Below are 14714 nucleotides of genomic sequence, written 5' to 3'. Positions count from 1 at the left end.
AGTAATGTACTCAATTACTTAAATAATCAACAAATGGCTAAGTCAAAAAATTCACCAATACCAAAATGGGTCCCTAGCACAATGGTCAACATCCTAATTCATCTTTAGACATATACCACACAACCTTCTTGCATGTAAGCTAGAGTTTGATAGCGGAAAGGACCTGCTCTCGTAAAACATTCAATTAAATAATGAGAAATGATGCTTATAATCGTGAATGTATAAGCGCCACGCAATCACTTTAAAAAAAAGTGAATAAATACAACAACTACATGAAAAGAAAATTAATTTTTTAATAGTAGACCTCACTCTTTTTCAAAGCAATTATACAACGCTTGCACACTTCACAACTATATGTAGCCTTACTTTCTTAAATAATACAACTTCCTAAGGTAAAAAAGAAAAAGAAAGAAGATCGGACAATTACAATTTCATGGACAAAAATCCATGAAGGTGAGAGCATGATTTCCAAAACAGGTTCAATTAGAGAAAAACATAACACATATATATTGCCAATAAAGAACCGAATTCGTTTAAAATCAATGAAACGAAAAATTGGGAGTTCCTAGCACAGGCACTACCGTCGTCTCACTGATCTCAATCAGATGTCCACTAAAATTTGGTCGACAAATTCGACCATTAGAACTCCAGAATAAGTAATTGAACATTCACTGAATGAAGCAACTTGAAGCCCAGTAACGTTTCAAGTACCCACCCCTTTTATTGCTCCCTATCGGAATTGTGAAGTGTGTTGGATCCTCTTGAGTTTCAAATTTTCAAGAAACTAAAAACGGAAAAATTGAACTGGAAGATCACGATCAGCCCACCTCAACTGCCAACATGGACGAAAGAACAGCATCATATATAGAGTTGCCTAAAAATATAAAGCATATAGTTCACAATTTAATCTATAACTAAAATCACACATAGAACAGCTTACATTAAAAAAGGAGGAAGGAGATAGAGGTGAGATGGATGGAAGAATGTACTGTGTGAAACAGACCTGAACTACAATTTTGTACGATGACCCGCCAATGCCAGGCGTACATGCCAATGTCTCAACACTCTTTTATAACATCAGGGTTAACATCTGCAGCATTTTCTTTTTGACTGGTAGAAGACATGGATCCTCTGATTTTCAAACTTCCAATTTGTTGCTGAAGCTTATGCAGTGAATGTTGTGGAAGCTGATGCTGCTGCTGCAGCTTCTGCGAATGAATCTGAAGCTGTTGAAACTGCTGTGTCGTTAAATGGGTGTGCATTGCCTGATTGTTAGAATAGAATTGCTGCCCAGCTCCAAAAGACAAAAAATTCATCATGGGACCACCGTTTGGCATAGCTTGGCCAGTCAACACTTTAAAGTGCTGAATCTCTCCTTTGAGTGAATCATTTAGTGCTATTATAATAAAAAAAAAATAATAATAAATAAAAAAAAGAAAAAAAAAAAAGACAACCATTACTATGAGAATGACCACAAGTAGATCAGAAGTACATACATGCGAGTGTGTTTGTATCTTTTTCCCTTTTTTTCTTTCTGGTTCTGGGGGGGTTTAGCAAGATAGCGGGGAAAAAAATATTACAAAAAGTTACAACTAGTAAAGCAATCAAAGTTAACAGATCACATCCCGAGCAGGAAAAGGCATGAATGCCATCATTATTAGGTCATTGGGATGATTGGGGAATTCATTTCAGAACAGCAGTAATGCCAACAGTGCTATGGAAAACAGAACAAAGTGATTGAATTGTCATAACAACCAAAACGTACCTACCTATCACTTGCTATATATTGCTCGGGAGTTAGGAATACTTGAAAGGTGATCTAACAAGGTTGATTATAGAAAAATCAGCAAACCAATCAGCAAACCATTGATGGCAAAACTAGGAACTCAAAATAAAATCTGTAACACTGCATGCAACACCCCAGCCCATGTTCCTTATGATGGGACGAGGATATTTTTCATTGGGCAAATGGACCCATGAATTTATGCAGGATCGATATTTATGGCCCCATCATGGACATGGGATACCAGCTCTGCACGAGTGAAAGACAGACCAACAGAAGCCCAACTCAATGTCACCTCCAACTTGCACAGAACTCGTCACCCAGCCACTTTCGATTGTCAGGCAGCACACTTGTACTACCTAGATGCTTCCCATCACAGTTGGGTGCTCTTTTTGCAAATGAAATCCGGCAAATTCCTTTCTTGGTGCTTAAACCGACAGTGCCAGGGGTGAGCATCTCACTCTTCCCCTTCATTAAATTTTCTCTCCGCCATCGGTTTTACTTATAGAGAGTGATTTTGGTTCCACAGCATTGTTACCCACCACCATATTCTCATCCTCCGCCATATATCACGAACATCACATCTCCCTCCCCTGGTATAACTCTCTATCTAACTCTCCTTTAAAATTATTTTAGAACCGGCCTCATCTATTTTGAGGATTCGTAACAGATGCCATGGTTTGAGGTGTGCGTTGGAATAGATGATTATCAATGAGCTAATTGCTGCTCGGAGTTAAGAGGTTGGTAATTACAATCATGCCCTTTGGGATGCTTTTTTCTAAATTATCTACGTACAATATTTGGAATGCCCCTTTTCCACATTATAGGATCGACTCAATCTAAAATTGATTTTTGTCTAAATTAGGTAATTTTTGAAAAAGTCTTTATTTCTATTGTATAGCTGTGAGGCTCATTGCTCAAATTCTGTACTTAATTATTATAATCATATATAAAGCATATTCATTGAAAGCCCTATTGATACACCATTATAAAAGCATGTGAATGCAAATGAAATTTTATGAATGCTTTTGCTATACCTCAGTATGTATGTATATGTAGTAATGATTATTGAATGAATGAATGAAAGAAAGAAAAGGAAAAGGGAATGAAAAAGAAAAGAAAAGGAAAGTAACTAAATGATTGCATGATTAATGATGACTAATGATTGATGAATGATGATGGATAACAAATATGGAATAACGGATAGTAGAGAGCAGGCAACTGGCAGATGGCAACGCCGGAATGGTTCACTAAATGTGAGCCTAGGGGTCTACAGCATCTTGTCAGCCTCTTGATTTCTCCTTACAGAAAGAACAAACAGAAAATTTTCCTTTCCTAGAAGGGGTTCATAGCATCTTGTCAACCCCTTGATTCCTCCTTATAGAAGGTGCGAATGTACAATTTTCCTTTTCTAGAAGAGGTCCATAGCATCTTTTTAACCTCTCGATTTCTCACCTCCATGGAGTACAATAAGCTGAAAATTCTGCAAAGATCCCAATTTCCTAATCATGTGCAGCTCCAATAAAGTTAACATTCCATTAACCCTTGGGAATTGACTCAAGTGTTACCAGAACCTTGGTTTTGGTGGTATACTCCCTCTAGGTCTAAAGTTCAAATCATTGGATGCAAACAATTTCTACGGACCATCGGACTGGAAGAATTACTCTTGAACTACCCGAGGTGCACTTACGAGAAACTTTTTGCCGAGGGCATATGCACCCCAAGGATTAATTAGGACTTATGTTCCCAAACGCCCAATGCCAATAAAAAATAATAATAATAACATTAACATTCCATTGAGGAGAATGCCCTGAAATCTCCATTAACTCCACCACCAAAGTCTCTTGTCAACACGCAATACTATAGAGAAAGGGAAAGGTGTCCTTTAGGGCTCTATCTCCACACGAAGTATCATGCAAGTATCTAATCCTGGAACCAACCCAAGTCACTAACTCGTGTCATGAAAATACCTCCCACCATCTTATAATATTTTTCCATAGCCCGACACCATAAACCCCTTCACCTCCATGGAGCACCACCTCCAAGAACCACCATATTTGGAATTGATTGCCATCTTCAACAAGGCCTCCCTCCCATGGTGGTAACGCCATAACCATTTCCCTAGAAGTCCCCAATTGAATATCCTTAGGTTTCGAATCTCCACCCCACCACTTGAGATAGGAGAACATACCTTCTCCCAATTGACTAGGTGGAATTTGAACTCTTCACCTAGTCCACTCCAAAGGAAATCACATTGAAGCTTCTCAATACAACTTGCCACACCGGCTAGAAGGGAAAACGAGGATAGGAAGTAAGTTGGCAAGTTTGAAAGAGTACACATGCTTAAGGCGGTACGAGCCCCCTTCAACAAACAAAACCTCTTCCAACTTGCTGACTACATTCAGTTTTCTCCATTCTATCATCCCGAATAGACTTTGCTTTGAAAGGGGGCACCAAAGGGGAGACCAAGGTACTTCATGGGCAAAGAAGAGACCTAGCACCCACAAAGATCTAACCAAATTCCATATATTGCTGCCGTTTCCCACCAGAACAATTTTTGACTCAGACAAGTTCACCTCAAGCCAGAAACAGCTTCAAAGCATAGGAGTGCCCTTAAAGATTGAATTTGATTTCGACCCGCCTTGCAAAATATTAACATATCATCTGCAAATAATAAGTTTGACAGATTGATGTCTCCCACCGGGAACACTATAAAACCACGTCCAACCACTGCTGACTACATTCTACCAAGGGCTTCCATTATGATGACAAATAATAAATGAGTTAATGGAATCACCCTACCTTTTACCCTAGGGAATTGATAAAGAAGTCAACTGGAGATGCAGTGCATAATCCAAGAACACCACCACTCCCCAATCCACATCTCCCCAATAAGTCATGCAGTAAGCCCCAGTTGGCATGGTCATAGGCCTTTTCCATCTCTAGTTTGCATAAGATGCCAAGTTCACCAGATCTTAATTGACCATCCAAAAATCCGTTGGCAATGAGCACCGAGTCTTGGATTTGTCATCCTCAAACAAATTCATTCTAAGGATTCGATATGATCTTCCCCAACACCTCACTAAAGACGTTAGCAAAATTTGGAAATGATCTTGTACACCCCATTTAGCAAACAGGGCAGTAATCCTTTATATCCGAAGCCCCAACTTTCTTAGGAGTAAGTGCAAAAAATGTGACATTTGAGCCTTTTTTGGACTTCCCAAACGTATGGAACTCCTAAAATGCCTTCATCGCATTCTCCCTTACCACATCCCAGCAGATTTGGAGCAAAGCCATGGTAAAACCGTCAGGGCCTGGTGCTGTCTTCTGCCATCTTTCTTGCCACTTCATGAATTTCATTCTCCTCAAACAACCTCTCCAACCAAGTGACTCAAGATTGTTCAACGGTTTCGTACACTAACCCATCAAGTTTTGCCTACACTTAATGTCTTCATTGAGCAGATGTTCACAGAAGAGAACAACATGGTGCCTAATTTCCAAGTGATCTGATGAAACAATGCCATCGATGTTGAGCATCACAATATCAATGTTTCTCCTATGTGAGTTGGCCACCTGATGAAAGTACTTTGGACACATATCCCCCTCCTTTAGCCATAAAGCTTGGGATTTCTATCTCCACAATATCTCCTCCATCAAGGCAATTCACTCAAGTTCTACTACAACTTGGTCTTTTCAAATCTTCTCTACAATGGAAAGATCTCTACGCTCCTCATCTTCTAAACCTTGTAACTTTGTCATTAAGGATTTCTTCTTAGTATCCATGTTACATAGTACTTGCTCATTCCATAACTTCAGGTCTTTTTTCAAAGCCTTCAGCTTACTGGCCAAGATGAAGCTTGGAGTGCCATGAAATTGATAAGAGGGCCACCACAATTGAACCCTATCCACAAAGTTGAGACCAAAGCATATATCATTGAACAAAGTTGACATTTAGACATCCTCCAAGCCACCCCATAGGAAGTCCACTTCAGCTTGGCCATACCTAATAGGATAGAGGACAATAGTACATAGGTAAGTTCGGTCAAGTACTCACGATCGAGGTAAATCAGACCTCCTTTTGACATATAGTATAGACATTTCTGACCAACCAATTGCCATTCCATTTTATAAATAAGGAAGATTTAGCCAGTAACCCCCTACACTTTGGCCAAGTTGAGATTCACCCATTGTGCTTATTTTTAGAGGAACTACACCTCATGTTATGACAAATTTTGGATTAGGCCCCTCCATTAGAAGTTTCATCCTCCCTAATCAACAGAAAATAAGTGGCAGTCCCACGTGTCATGCGAAGAATCTTTTTTCTTAATTTTAAAAAAATAAAATTATAATAATTTAATTTAAAAAATTGAAAAAAAAAAATGTCTTGCAAGACTTCAAATACCTTATAGTCCCTGGAAAGAACAAACACAGGAACACAGGACACAAACGAGCAGCACTTTAGAACATATAAGATCTCATGCCTATAATAAGGATACGATCACATGAAATGAAAAGTTAGAATGATAATGCAATTTATCACCCCTACGAATGAACATCTAATTCTGCACAGATTCAAAACTACTTCTCAGCTGAGAGCAAAAAATAAATAATAAAAAAAAAATTATAGAGAAGGACACTACCACCATTGCCTATAGCAGGAAACCTACTGTCTTACTGCCTCTCTCTTGTTCCACACACACACACACACACATATAAGATATGCATCATCCATAGCCTACTCAACCAAGATTCATCATGTTAGCGCATTGTGTTCAATTCTGCCAATCTCAACCAAAGCAAACAAAAGAACAAACGTAATACGGATTTAAATGTCTCTATGAAGAAAAGAAGATAAAACTATTTTTCCATCTGAAAATAGATGGACAGAAGCACATGTGCACACCCAATCTCAGTGTGTGTGTGTGAGAGAGAGAGAGAGAGAGAGAAAGAGAGAGAGAGAGAGAACTTTAGAATCAGGTTACTAATCTTGAAAAGGCCTCACAAGATATGCACTTACCATCTTGAAAGTGAACCTGTTGCTCCATTGTTTGCAAGCGCAGTTTCAGTTCACTGTTCTCAGCCGTCAGACCATTTGTATCTCTCTACTCATAACAAACCCACAAAATAAATGTCATCGAAACTATCATATAAGCCTATGTTGTGAATTATACTAGAAATCAAAATTGCACAGGTAGAAAGGAAAGATGTGCCAACACAACCATATATAGGCGATATACAAGTTGCTGAAACAGGACACATCTACTCGAAAATTAGAATCTGTGCTAAGCTAATGCCATTTACCTGCAAGAGGGTCAGTTGAGCAGACAATGAAGTTGCTTCTGTTTGCAGTGTCTGCACCTTCCTTTCAAGCTCTGCAATGTATCGCATCTTCCTTTCCTTTGATCTAGCAGCTGACTGCCTGTTTGCCCAGATCCTATCACGTGGAGCAAAAAGGAAATATTAGCATAACATTTAAGTAAAACACGGCGATTACAAGGAAAAACTTGACGAGAGAAATACAACTCAGAGAGAGAGAGAGAGACCATAACAATAAATCATCTAATATTGACAACTAATTTACACTTTGGACAGGCAAATAGCAACTCTTGCAAGAGCCTCCTGCCCAACAGGACCAAAGAAAGGAAAGTGAATAGAATCCATGGCACCAACAAATTCAAACATCATTTTTTCTGATAAAATAGGCATTCAAAATGAAATTGAGGTCTCTCATAAGAAGGGAAAAATGGATCCCTCAAAGAAGATACACAAAGTGGTATATACCCTTAAATTCAAAAACAAAACAAAAAAGGTGGTGGTATTACGGAATCATAATCATGTCTAAAAATGAAACAAAAAGTGGGTAACAACTGAATCTGAGAGGTCATCTTTGCTGTCTCATCCCAACGAACATATTAGAAAGACAATCTTAGAGCTGACAAAACAAAGACCTGTTATTCTGAAGAAGGAAAAATCTAATGCCAAAGGCCTTGTAAATACTAGGATGTAGGGGTGGGTGGCAAGGCCCTGCCGCCCACACTTCCCCCTTCCGACCCAGCTTGGCCAGAGCAGGGGCTCCTACTCGTCAGATGCATGCTGTGAGGCATCCACCCGTAGGTTAAATAAATATATATATATATATATATAATAGATTTGTAATGAAAGAAACAACGTTGTTTTGGGTATCCCAAAACGGCAATGTTTCAAATCATAACGCTAACTATAAGAGGTATATTCTCTCTCACCTCTCATGTCTCTCCTTCCCTCTTCTCCCCTTCCCCTGCTCTCTTCTCCAATTCTACACTTCCCCTCTTCTCCCCCGTTCTCTTCTCTCTGTTGTCATGGGTCACAGCTAGAGTTAGAACTCCATGGGCTGGATGTTGGGTGTTCTATGGCCAGTGGCAGAACCAGCAATTTTTCTCAAGGGGGCCAACTTTTCTATCTCACGAGATGTTTATGTAAAATAAAAAAAAATATTACAAAATCATAAAGCATAACTATATATAAAATTAAATCTCGATAATTTGCCAAATAAAGTAGAAATAAAATTTTAACACAACTTAATATTTGTTTCAGATTTTTTATGACAATATTTCTTAGAATAATATTCATCCATTATTATTTTTGTAAATATGAAATATTTAGAAATTGTTTTCTTCATAGAAACTATCAAGTGGTATTTTAGAATGCCATCTTTCATTATAATATCTAAGCTAGTTTATCAAATTTCATGTAAAATCTATCTATTTTGGTGTCACATTAAGCATAGAATGCCACAATTGAGACCTTTAAATAAACTTTTCCTTGCTCAATGAAGTTTAGAGGGTAAAACATCTCCACTATTTTTCATATAAATCATCAATCGTTCTTTTTATCAGTAAATAAGTATTTGATTGATAATAGGCGAAGCCAAGTACACAGGACATATACAAGAGCCACACCTAGGTATGACTGTCTAAAGATACAAGAAAATCATGTACATTCATGCCATTAAAGTATACTACAATTGACCAATGGAATAAAGTGTGCAGAAAAAAAAGTTTTAAGCTCATCCATTGTCCATTGACAATCCTCAAAGCTCTGACCATTCCTCTCCATCCATATGCACCACCATAGACAAGTCGGTATCATCTTCCACGGCTGCAATTTGAGAATTACCCCAGATTCCTTGCCAACTGGCCAAAAATTCAATAACCCTTCTTGGAATTACCCGAATGAGTCCCACTCTTGCAAATATATCATTCCATAAACTCATGGCCACATCACAACGCAATAATAGATGATCAACAGGCTCACCATTTTTCTTACACATGTAACACCAATCTAATACAATGAAGCGGCATTTCCTTAGATTATATAAGGTGAGAATCGTCCCTAATGAAACTGTCCATACAAAAAAAAAAAAAAAAAAGGCTTTTAGGGGGACCCGTAGTCTTCCATATGTTCTTCCATGGGAATGTTCTTGTAGAATGTGTCATAAGAAATTTATAGTAAGACCGTATAGTGTACCTCACCTTCTTGGATGGTGACCATATCATCTTATCCGCTCCTCCAGACATACTACAAGCATGTACAAGATTGACACACTCTAGAAGAACATATGGAACCTTCCCATATGGGCTAGAGGGCTGGGGGTATGGTATGGTATGGTGACCAATCTCTTTGCAACCTTCCCAGTGTGTCCCCCTCTACTGGGAAAATGGTTATGGAGATTCTACCTAGAGGGGGGACACACTTTGGAAGGAAATTATTGTTTCTAGACATGGGAGTGAGTGGGGAGGTTGGTGCTCCAAGGTTGTGAGGGGGTATGGCGTGGGCTTATGGAAATTTATTTGACGAGGATGGTAGTCCTTCGAAAGTCATATACGGTTTGTGGTGGGTGAGGGGTCCAAAATCAGGTTTCGGCATGATGTTTGGTGTGGAGAACGTGCTTTGTACATGGTTTTCCCAGCACTCTATCATATTGCAACCAACACTGAGGTATCTATTGCATATATGCGAATATTCTCTCATGATTCTTACCAGTGGAATGTCTTTTTTAATAGGGACATTCATGATTGGGAATTGCACGCTGTCTTATTTTTTTAGTTTGCTATACTCTATGGGAAATACCATGGTACAAGAGGATAAGGTTCAGTGGAGGGCTATTGACAATAAAAAACTTACAGTCAAGACATATTACAAGATTTTGTCAAACTAAGGTCATGTTCCATTCCCATGGAAGAGAATTTGGAGGTCCCATGTGCCTACTAAAGTAGCTTTCTTTGTTTGGACTACGACTCTTGGGAAGAAATTTGACTACGGACAATCTGTGAAAGAGGGTACTCATTGTGATGGATTGGTGTTATCTGTGTAAAAAGTATGGAGAATCTGTAGATCATTTACTTTTGCATTGTGAGGTTACAAGGGAGTTTTGGAACGAGATCTTTAGAAGAATGGATATTGATTGGGTAATGCCTTCAAAGGTGGTGGATTTATTAGCTAGCTGGAAGGATCTTCAAGGCTGCCCTCAAGTGGCGGTAGTGTGGAAGATGATCCCATTGTGTATCATGTGGTGCACATGGGCGGAAAGAAATAAGAGATGCTTCGAGGATAGGGAGCGCACTATGGCAGAGCTTCAGATTTTTTTTATGCGCACCTTGATGCTTTGGTTTTCAGCTATTGTACTTAATGGAAACAATGTTCATGACTTTCTTTCCTTAATATAGAATGTATTTAGGTGTTCTTTTGTATACTTCCTGTGTACATGGGCTATGCCTATTTCATTCGATTGAATAAAATTTACTTCTTATAAAAAAAATTAAAAAAATTTAAAAAAAAAAAAAAAAAAAAAGGTCTATTACAATCAACCAATGGAATAAAGTGTGCAGAAAACCAAAAAAAAAAAAAAGTTTTAAGCTCATCCATTGTCCGTTGACGATCCTCAAAGCTCCGACCATTCCTCTCCATCCATATGCACCACCATAGACAAGTCGGTATCATTGTCCACGGCTGCCATTTGAGAATTACCTCAAATTCCTTCCCAACTGGCCAAAAATTCAACAACCCACCCTTCTTGGTATTACCCGAATGAGTCCCACTCTCGTGAATATATCGTTCCATAAACTCATGGCTACATCACAATGCAATAATAGATGATTCACAGGCTCACCACTTTTCTTACACATGTAGCACCAATCTAATACAATGAAGCGGTGTTTCCTTAGAGCACTCTCAATGGATGCTCTATAATGAGTTTTTCTTTAAAATATAGAGAAATGTTTTCAAAATTGCCTTCCATCCGATTATCTATTTTAAAGGCACTTTACAGTTTGCTACAGGAAAGCCGCTACATTTGGAGGAGCCTGTACACGGTTGTAAACATTTTTTTATTCATTTATCACATATCCATACAAACCTGGAGCTACGTAGTTAGGTTGCATTGCCTTTTGAATGGTGATATTTTTAATAATTTGGATATTAATTATTTGGTTATGGTGATATTTTAATATATATTTTTATTATATAATTTTTTTAATTTTTTAATTAATTTATATTTTAGTTTAGTTTATAAATTTGGATTAATTTAAAATAGTACATAATTATATGACATTGTATATATAGAAATATTACAAATATCAAGAGATATGAAAATATCATTGGTAGATAGAGAAAATATTTGAAATGAATAAAAAATATTAAAAAGTATAATATTTAAATGATATGAAGAAAAAATAGATAAGCTGATATATGATATATTGTAAAAGTCAGTATGTAAAATAGAAAAAGTGAATTTTGGTGATTTATTTTAAAGAATAGGATAGAGAATCCATTGTGAGTGCTCTTAGATTATCTAGAGTGAGAATCTTCCCTAAGGAAACTGTCCATACAAAAAAAAAAAAGCAGAAAGCTTTTAGGGGGACCGTAGTCTTCCATATGTTCTTCCATGGGAATGTTCTTGTAGAGTGTGTCATAAGAGATTTATAGTACAACTGTATAGTGTATCTCACCTTCTTGGATGGTGATCATATCATCTTATCCACTCCTCCAGACATACTACAAGCGTGTACAAGATTGAAGAAATATGTAAATGTGTGGCAACTTTGCATCCCAAGATATTAGCCAAACTGGAGACATTGGGAACATTTCCAACCTAAAATCTTAAATGATTTTTTTTATATTTTCACTTTGAATTCTATTATTCTCTATTAAGAAACTTAATATTGTGTAATAAAAAACCTTGGAGTCAATGTTAATAGTTTATTATTTCTCCTAATCTTAGTTTTAATTTAATTTTAGTTGAGCTACATCCTTGAAAATAGATAATATATAGAAATTATACGAAATCTATGGGTTATAGTAAAAAATTGGGGAGAGACATTTCTATGTGTATTGAAATTTTAAGAAATTTTAGAAAGCATATGGGAATAAGGAAATTATAAATTTTTTTGGAGGACCAATTTCAATATACATGGAATTATGAATAAAATTTAGGAGCTACTTTGAATTTTGAAAAACTTTTGGGATCCGCCACTGTCTATGGCTGGCGGCAGCGACAGTGGGTGACGCTGTCACCATGACAGGTTTGCAAGTTTAATGACCCATGGCCGCGACCATGGGCCAAACAGATTTTCCCCCACAGATCTATGAAGATTTGTGCAGATCTGTATGACCCATGACCGCGACCGTGGCCCATGAGTCTATGCATTTATTTTGTATTTTTTTATGTTTGTTTGTTTCTTTGGTTTTTTGTTGGATTTGTTAGCCTTTTTTGATCTATAAGTTTCTTTGGTTTTTGGTTTTTGTTTGGATTTGTAAGATTTGGAATGGTTTATGCAATTTTTTTGGAATCTTTTGTACGATTTGTATTATTTAATATCCGTAGTCTGGTCCTTTGGAATTAGTAATGCAGTGTTGAACGGAGTGGTGGAAGAAAAAGATGAAAACCAAAATGTTACTAATACATAACTAAACATGAACAAGCAATTGTGCAAGAGAAAGACTCTTCATACCAACCATTTATGTTTCAATATAAAAAATTATTGATAGATTTTAGAGTTGAGAGAGAGAAGAAAAAAATACCAATCCTCATCCTTTAAACTTCTGAAATAAGTTTATAAAATTCTTCAAGAAGCGATACCTCTTTGCACGCTTGGGATCAATTAAAGCAAGCTCTGCAAGCTTAGCAGTTGGCATGGCTTTCTGGGAATCAACTGAAGATATATCTTCTGAACCTGACACAAGCATCTCCGGTATAATTGTCAAGGACCCATCCATGGACTGACTATGTTGGTGCCTAACTCTGGGCCGTTCGTTAGCACCAATGGCAACATTCTCAGCAGAAGTCACTGCACCAGATGCTGGTGTTACCATCGATGTCAGTGCCGGACTTGGTGCTGCCACAGCAGAAGATGGCTCACCCACTTGGAAAGATGACGTAGCAGATGATGAATTGAACTTATCCATATCAAGGTACATAGAGAACAAGTCCTCAGTCTCTTCCGAAAATGAAGGACCGTCAGCACCACCCACAACACCAAGGTCACTATCGAAGCTAATGTCATCCGGAAGGGTGAGAATTTCCGAATGGGCACGTCTATGACCCAAATTCTTCCGTGGTGTATCAGTCATTCCACTAATATCGTGGCTAAAGCGACTGGAATCAGCACTCATACCATGTCCAAAATGTCCCGATTCCGAAGTAGAACCTGCTGCCAATGGCGGGTACGATGGGGATGCTGAAGATGGCTCAGGTTTCACACTGAAGCTACTTCCCGTGGGCAAAAAACCAGAGTAACGACCTGACGGAGGTGGTAAACCTCCACCGTGGCCCGGGGATTTCTCCTTATCCATCTGAGGAAAACCTCAAACCCTAACGAGATTAAACTCTAAAAATTATAGATTTTCCTCCTATATTTGAAGAAGGCTGGTCCTGACTAACGAGATTAAACTCTAGAACCCTCGCGACAAGCCCCAGAAAATTGTGGTAACAGAAATCAAAGCAACCGTAGGAAACAGAAGATCTGACCGGTTAATTAGAACAAAACAAGCAATTACGTAGAGAAAGGTGCATAGAATAGAAAATCACAAAGCATACACTTATATGTATAAATACACAAGCACCCAACAACAACGTACTTAGAATCCGGGATGTTTTCTCGGGAAGGTCGACGGGGTGCATAAATTGTCACATACTGTACAAACAGGTTTTGAAATTTGAAGCTGTAAAGCAGAGCAGCGGAGGTCAGAGGAGAATTCCACGGCTTTCCATCACATGGAGATGGAAAGAGAGTGCAGTGCGCTTGTTATATGAGAAAGGGAAGCTGTGGAGATGCTATATATACGTACCTAGAAGGGACCGGATATTGTGTAACCGCAACCAGTGTCCCGGTGTTGGGGATCTCGGTCAAGTCCTCACATATTAAGAGTTCTATTCTCTCCTGGTTGCTTCTTTGCTAGGTATAGATCACGTGTAGGCCAAAGAGAACTTAGGTGAATTGAGTCTAGGGTTCAATAGTGATAAATATAGATGATGTATGAGCTAGGTGATCTCGAGTTGAGTGGTGATGGTGCACGGCCAAAGGCTTAATGGGTATGCTAGACGCTACTTGTGTGCTAGGGTTGAATGATGAGTGATTGAGGATAGGGTTTAGTGTGAGTTCCGGCCAAGGCAAATGGAGGTACACGGCTAGGGCAAAGGTGGCTAGTAGATCTTACAAGTTATGGATTTTGCAATTCCTAAAATGTAGGAATTTGAGATGTGAGATCTAGATTGGACAAGGCTGGCCGAAAATGGATAGGAGGAAATATGATTGATGTGTTTAGATGGGAAATGAAATTGGAGCGAGTCAATAAAGGGCTATTGACCAATCACATAAATTATGAAAAATTGAGATGAGAGAAAATAGGATCTAGGGTTTCGGCCAAGCCAAAGAGGTTATGGCCGAATGGTTCA

The 14714-nt window shown here is 38.2% G+C and overlaps 1 protein-coding gene across 6 annotated transcripts; it reads right to left on the bottom strand.

Annotated features, from left to right (window-relative positions):
• Nucleotides 1-273: 273 nt before the first annotated feature.
• LOC122300151 (probable transcription factor PosF21) lies at nt 274-14422 on the bottom strand. Of its 6 annotated transcripts, XM_043110610.1 has the most exons (7): nt 14108-14422; nt 13898-13981; nt 12900-13782; nt 7085-7217; nt 6801-6885; nt 1004-1396; nt 274-832 (listed from the first exon to the last, which is right to left on the bottom strand). In XM_043110610.1, the coding sequence occupies exons 3-6, from the start codon at nt 13610-13612 to the stop codon at nt 1059-1061; spliced, it is 1269 nt and encodes a 422-aa protein (XP_042966544.1). In that variant the 5' UTR covers nt 13613-13782; nt 13898-13981; nt 14108-14422; the 3' UTR covers nt 274-832; nt 1004-1058. The 6 variants fall into 6 exon arrangements, with proteins under 6 accessions (XP_042966544.1, XP_042966542.1, XP_042966543.1 ...); XM_043110608.1 differs by having other exon boundaries at nt 12900-13981; XM_043110609.1 differs by lacking the exon at nt 14108-14422 and having other exon boundaries at nt 13898-14093.
• Nucleotides 14423-14714: the final 292 nt, after the last annotated feature.

Source organism: Carya illinoinensis, chromosome 2, assembly GCF_018687715.1.
Source record: "Carya illinoinensis cultivar Pawnee chromosome 2, C.illinoinensisPawnee_v1, whole genome shotgun sequence".
NCBI lineage: Eukaryota > Viridiplantae > Streptophyta > Magnoliopsida > Fagales > Juglandaceae > Carya > Carya illinoinensis.
This window is presented reverse-complemented; position numbering and strand designations above follow the sequence as displayed.

Coding starts and splice junctions, on each gene's coding strand:
- LOC122300151 (XM_043110608.1), bottom strand. CDS start 13,612: ATGGATAAGGAGAAATCCCCGGGCCACGGTGGAGGTTTACCACCTCCG. Junction 7,218..12,899: donor GATCCCAAGCGTGCAAAGAG/GTATCGCTTCTT, acceptor TCCACGTGATAG/GATCTGGGCAAACAGGCAGT. Junction 6,886..7,084: donor CTCAACTGACCCTCTTGCAG/GTAAATGGCATT, acceptor TGTTATGAGTAG/AGAGATACAAATGGTCTGAC.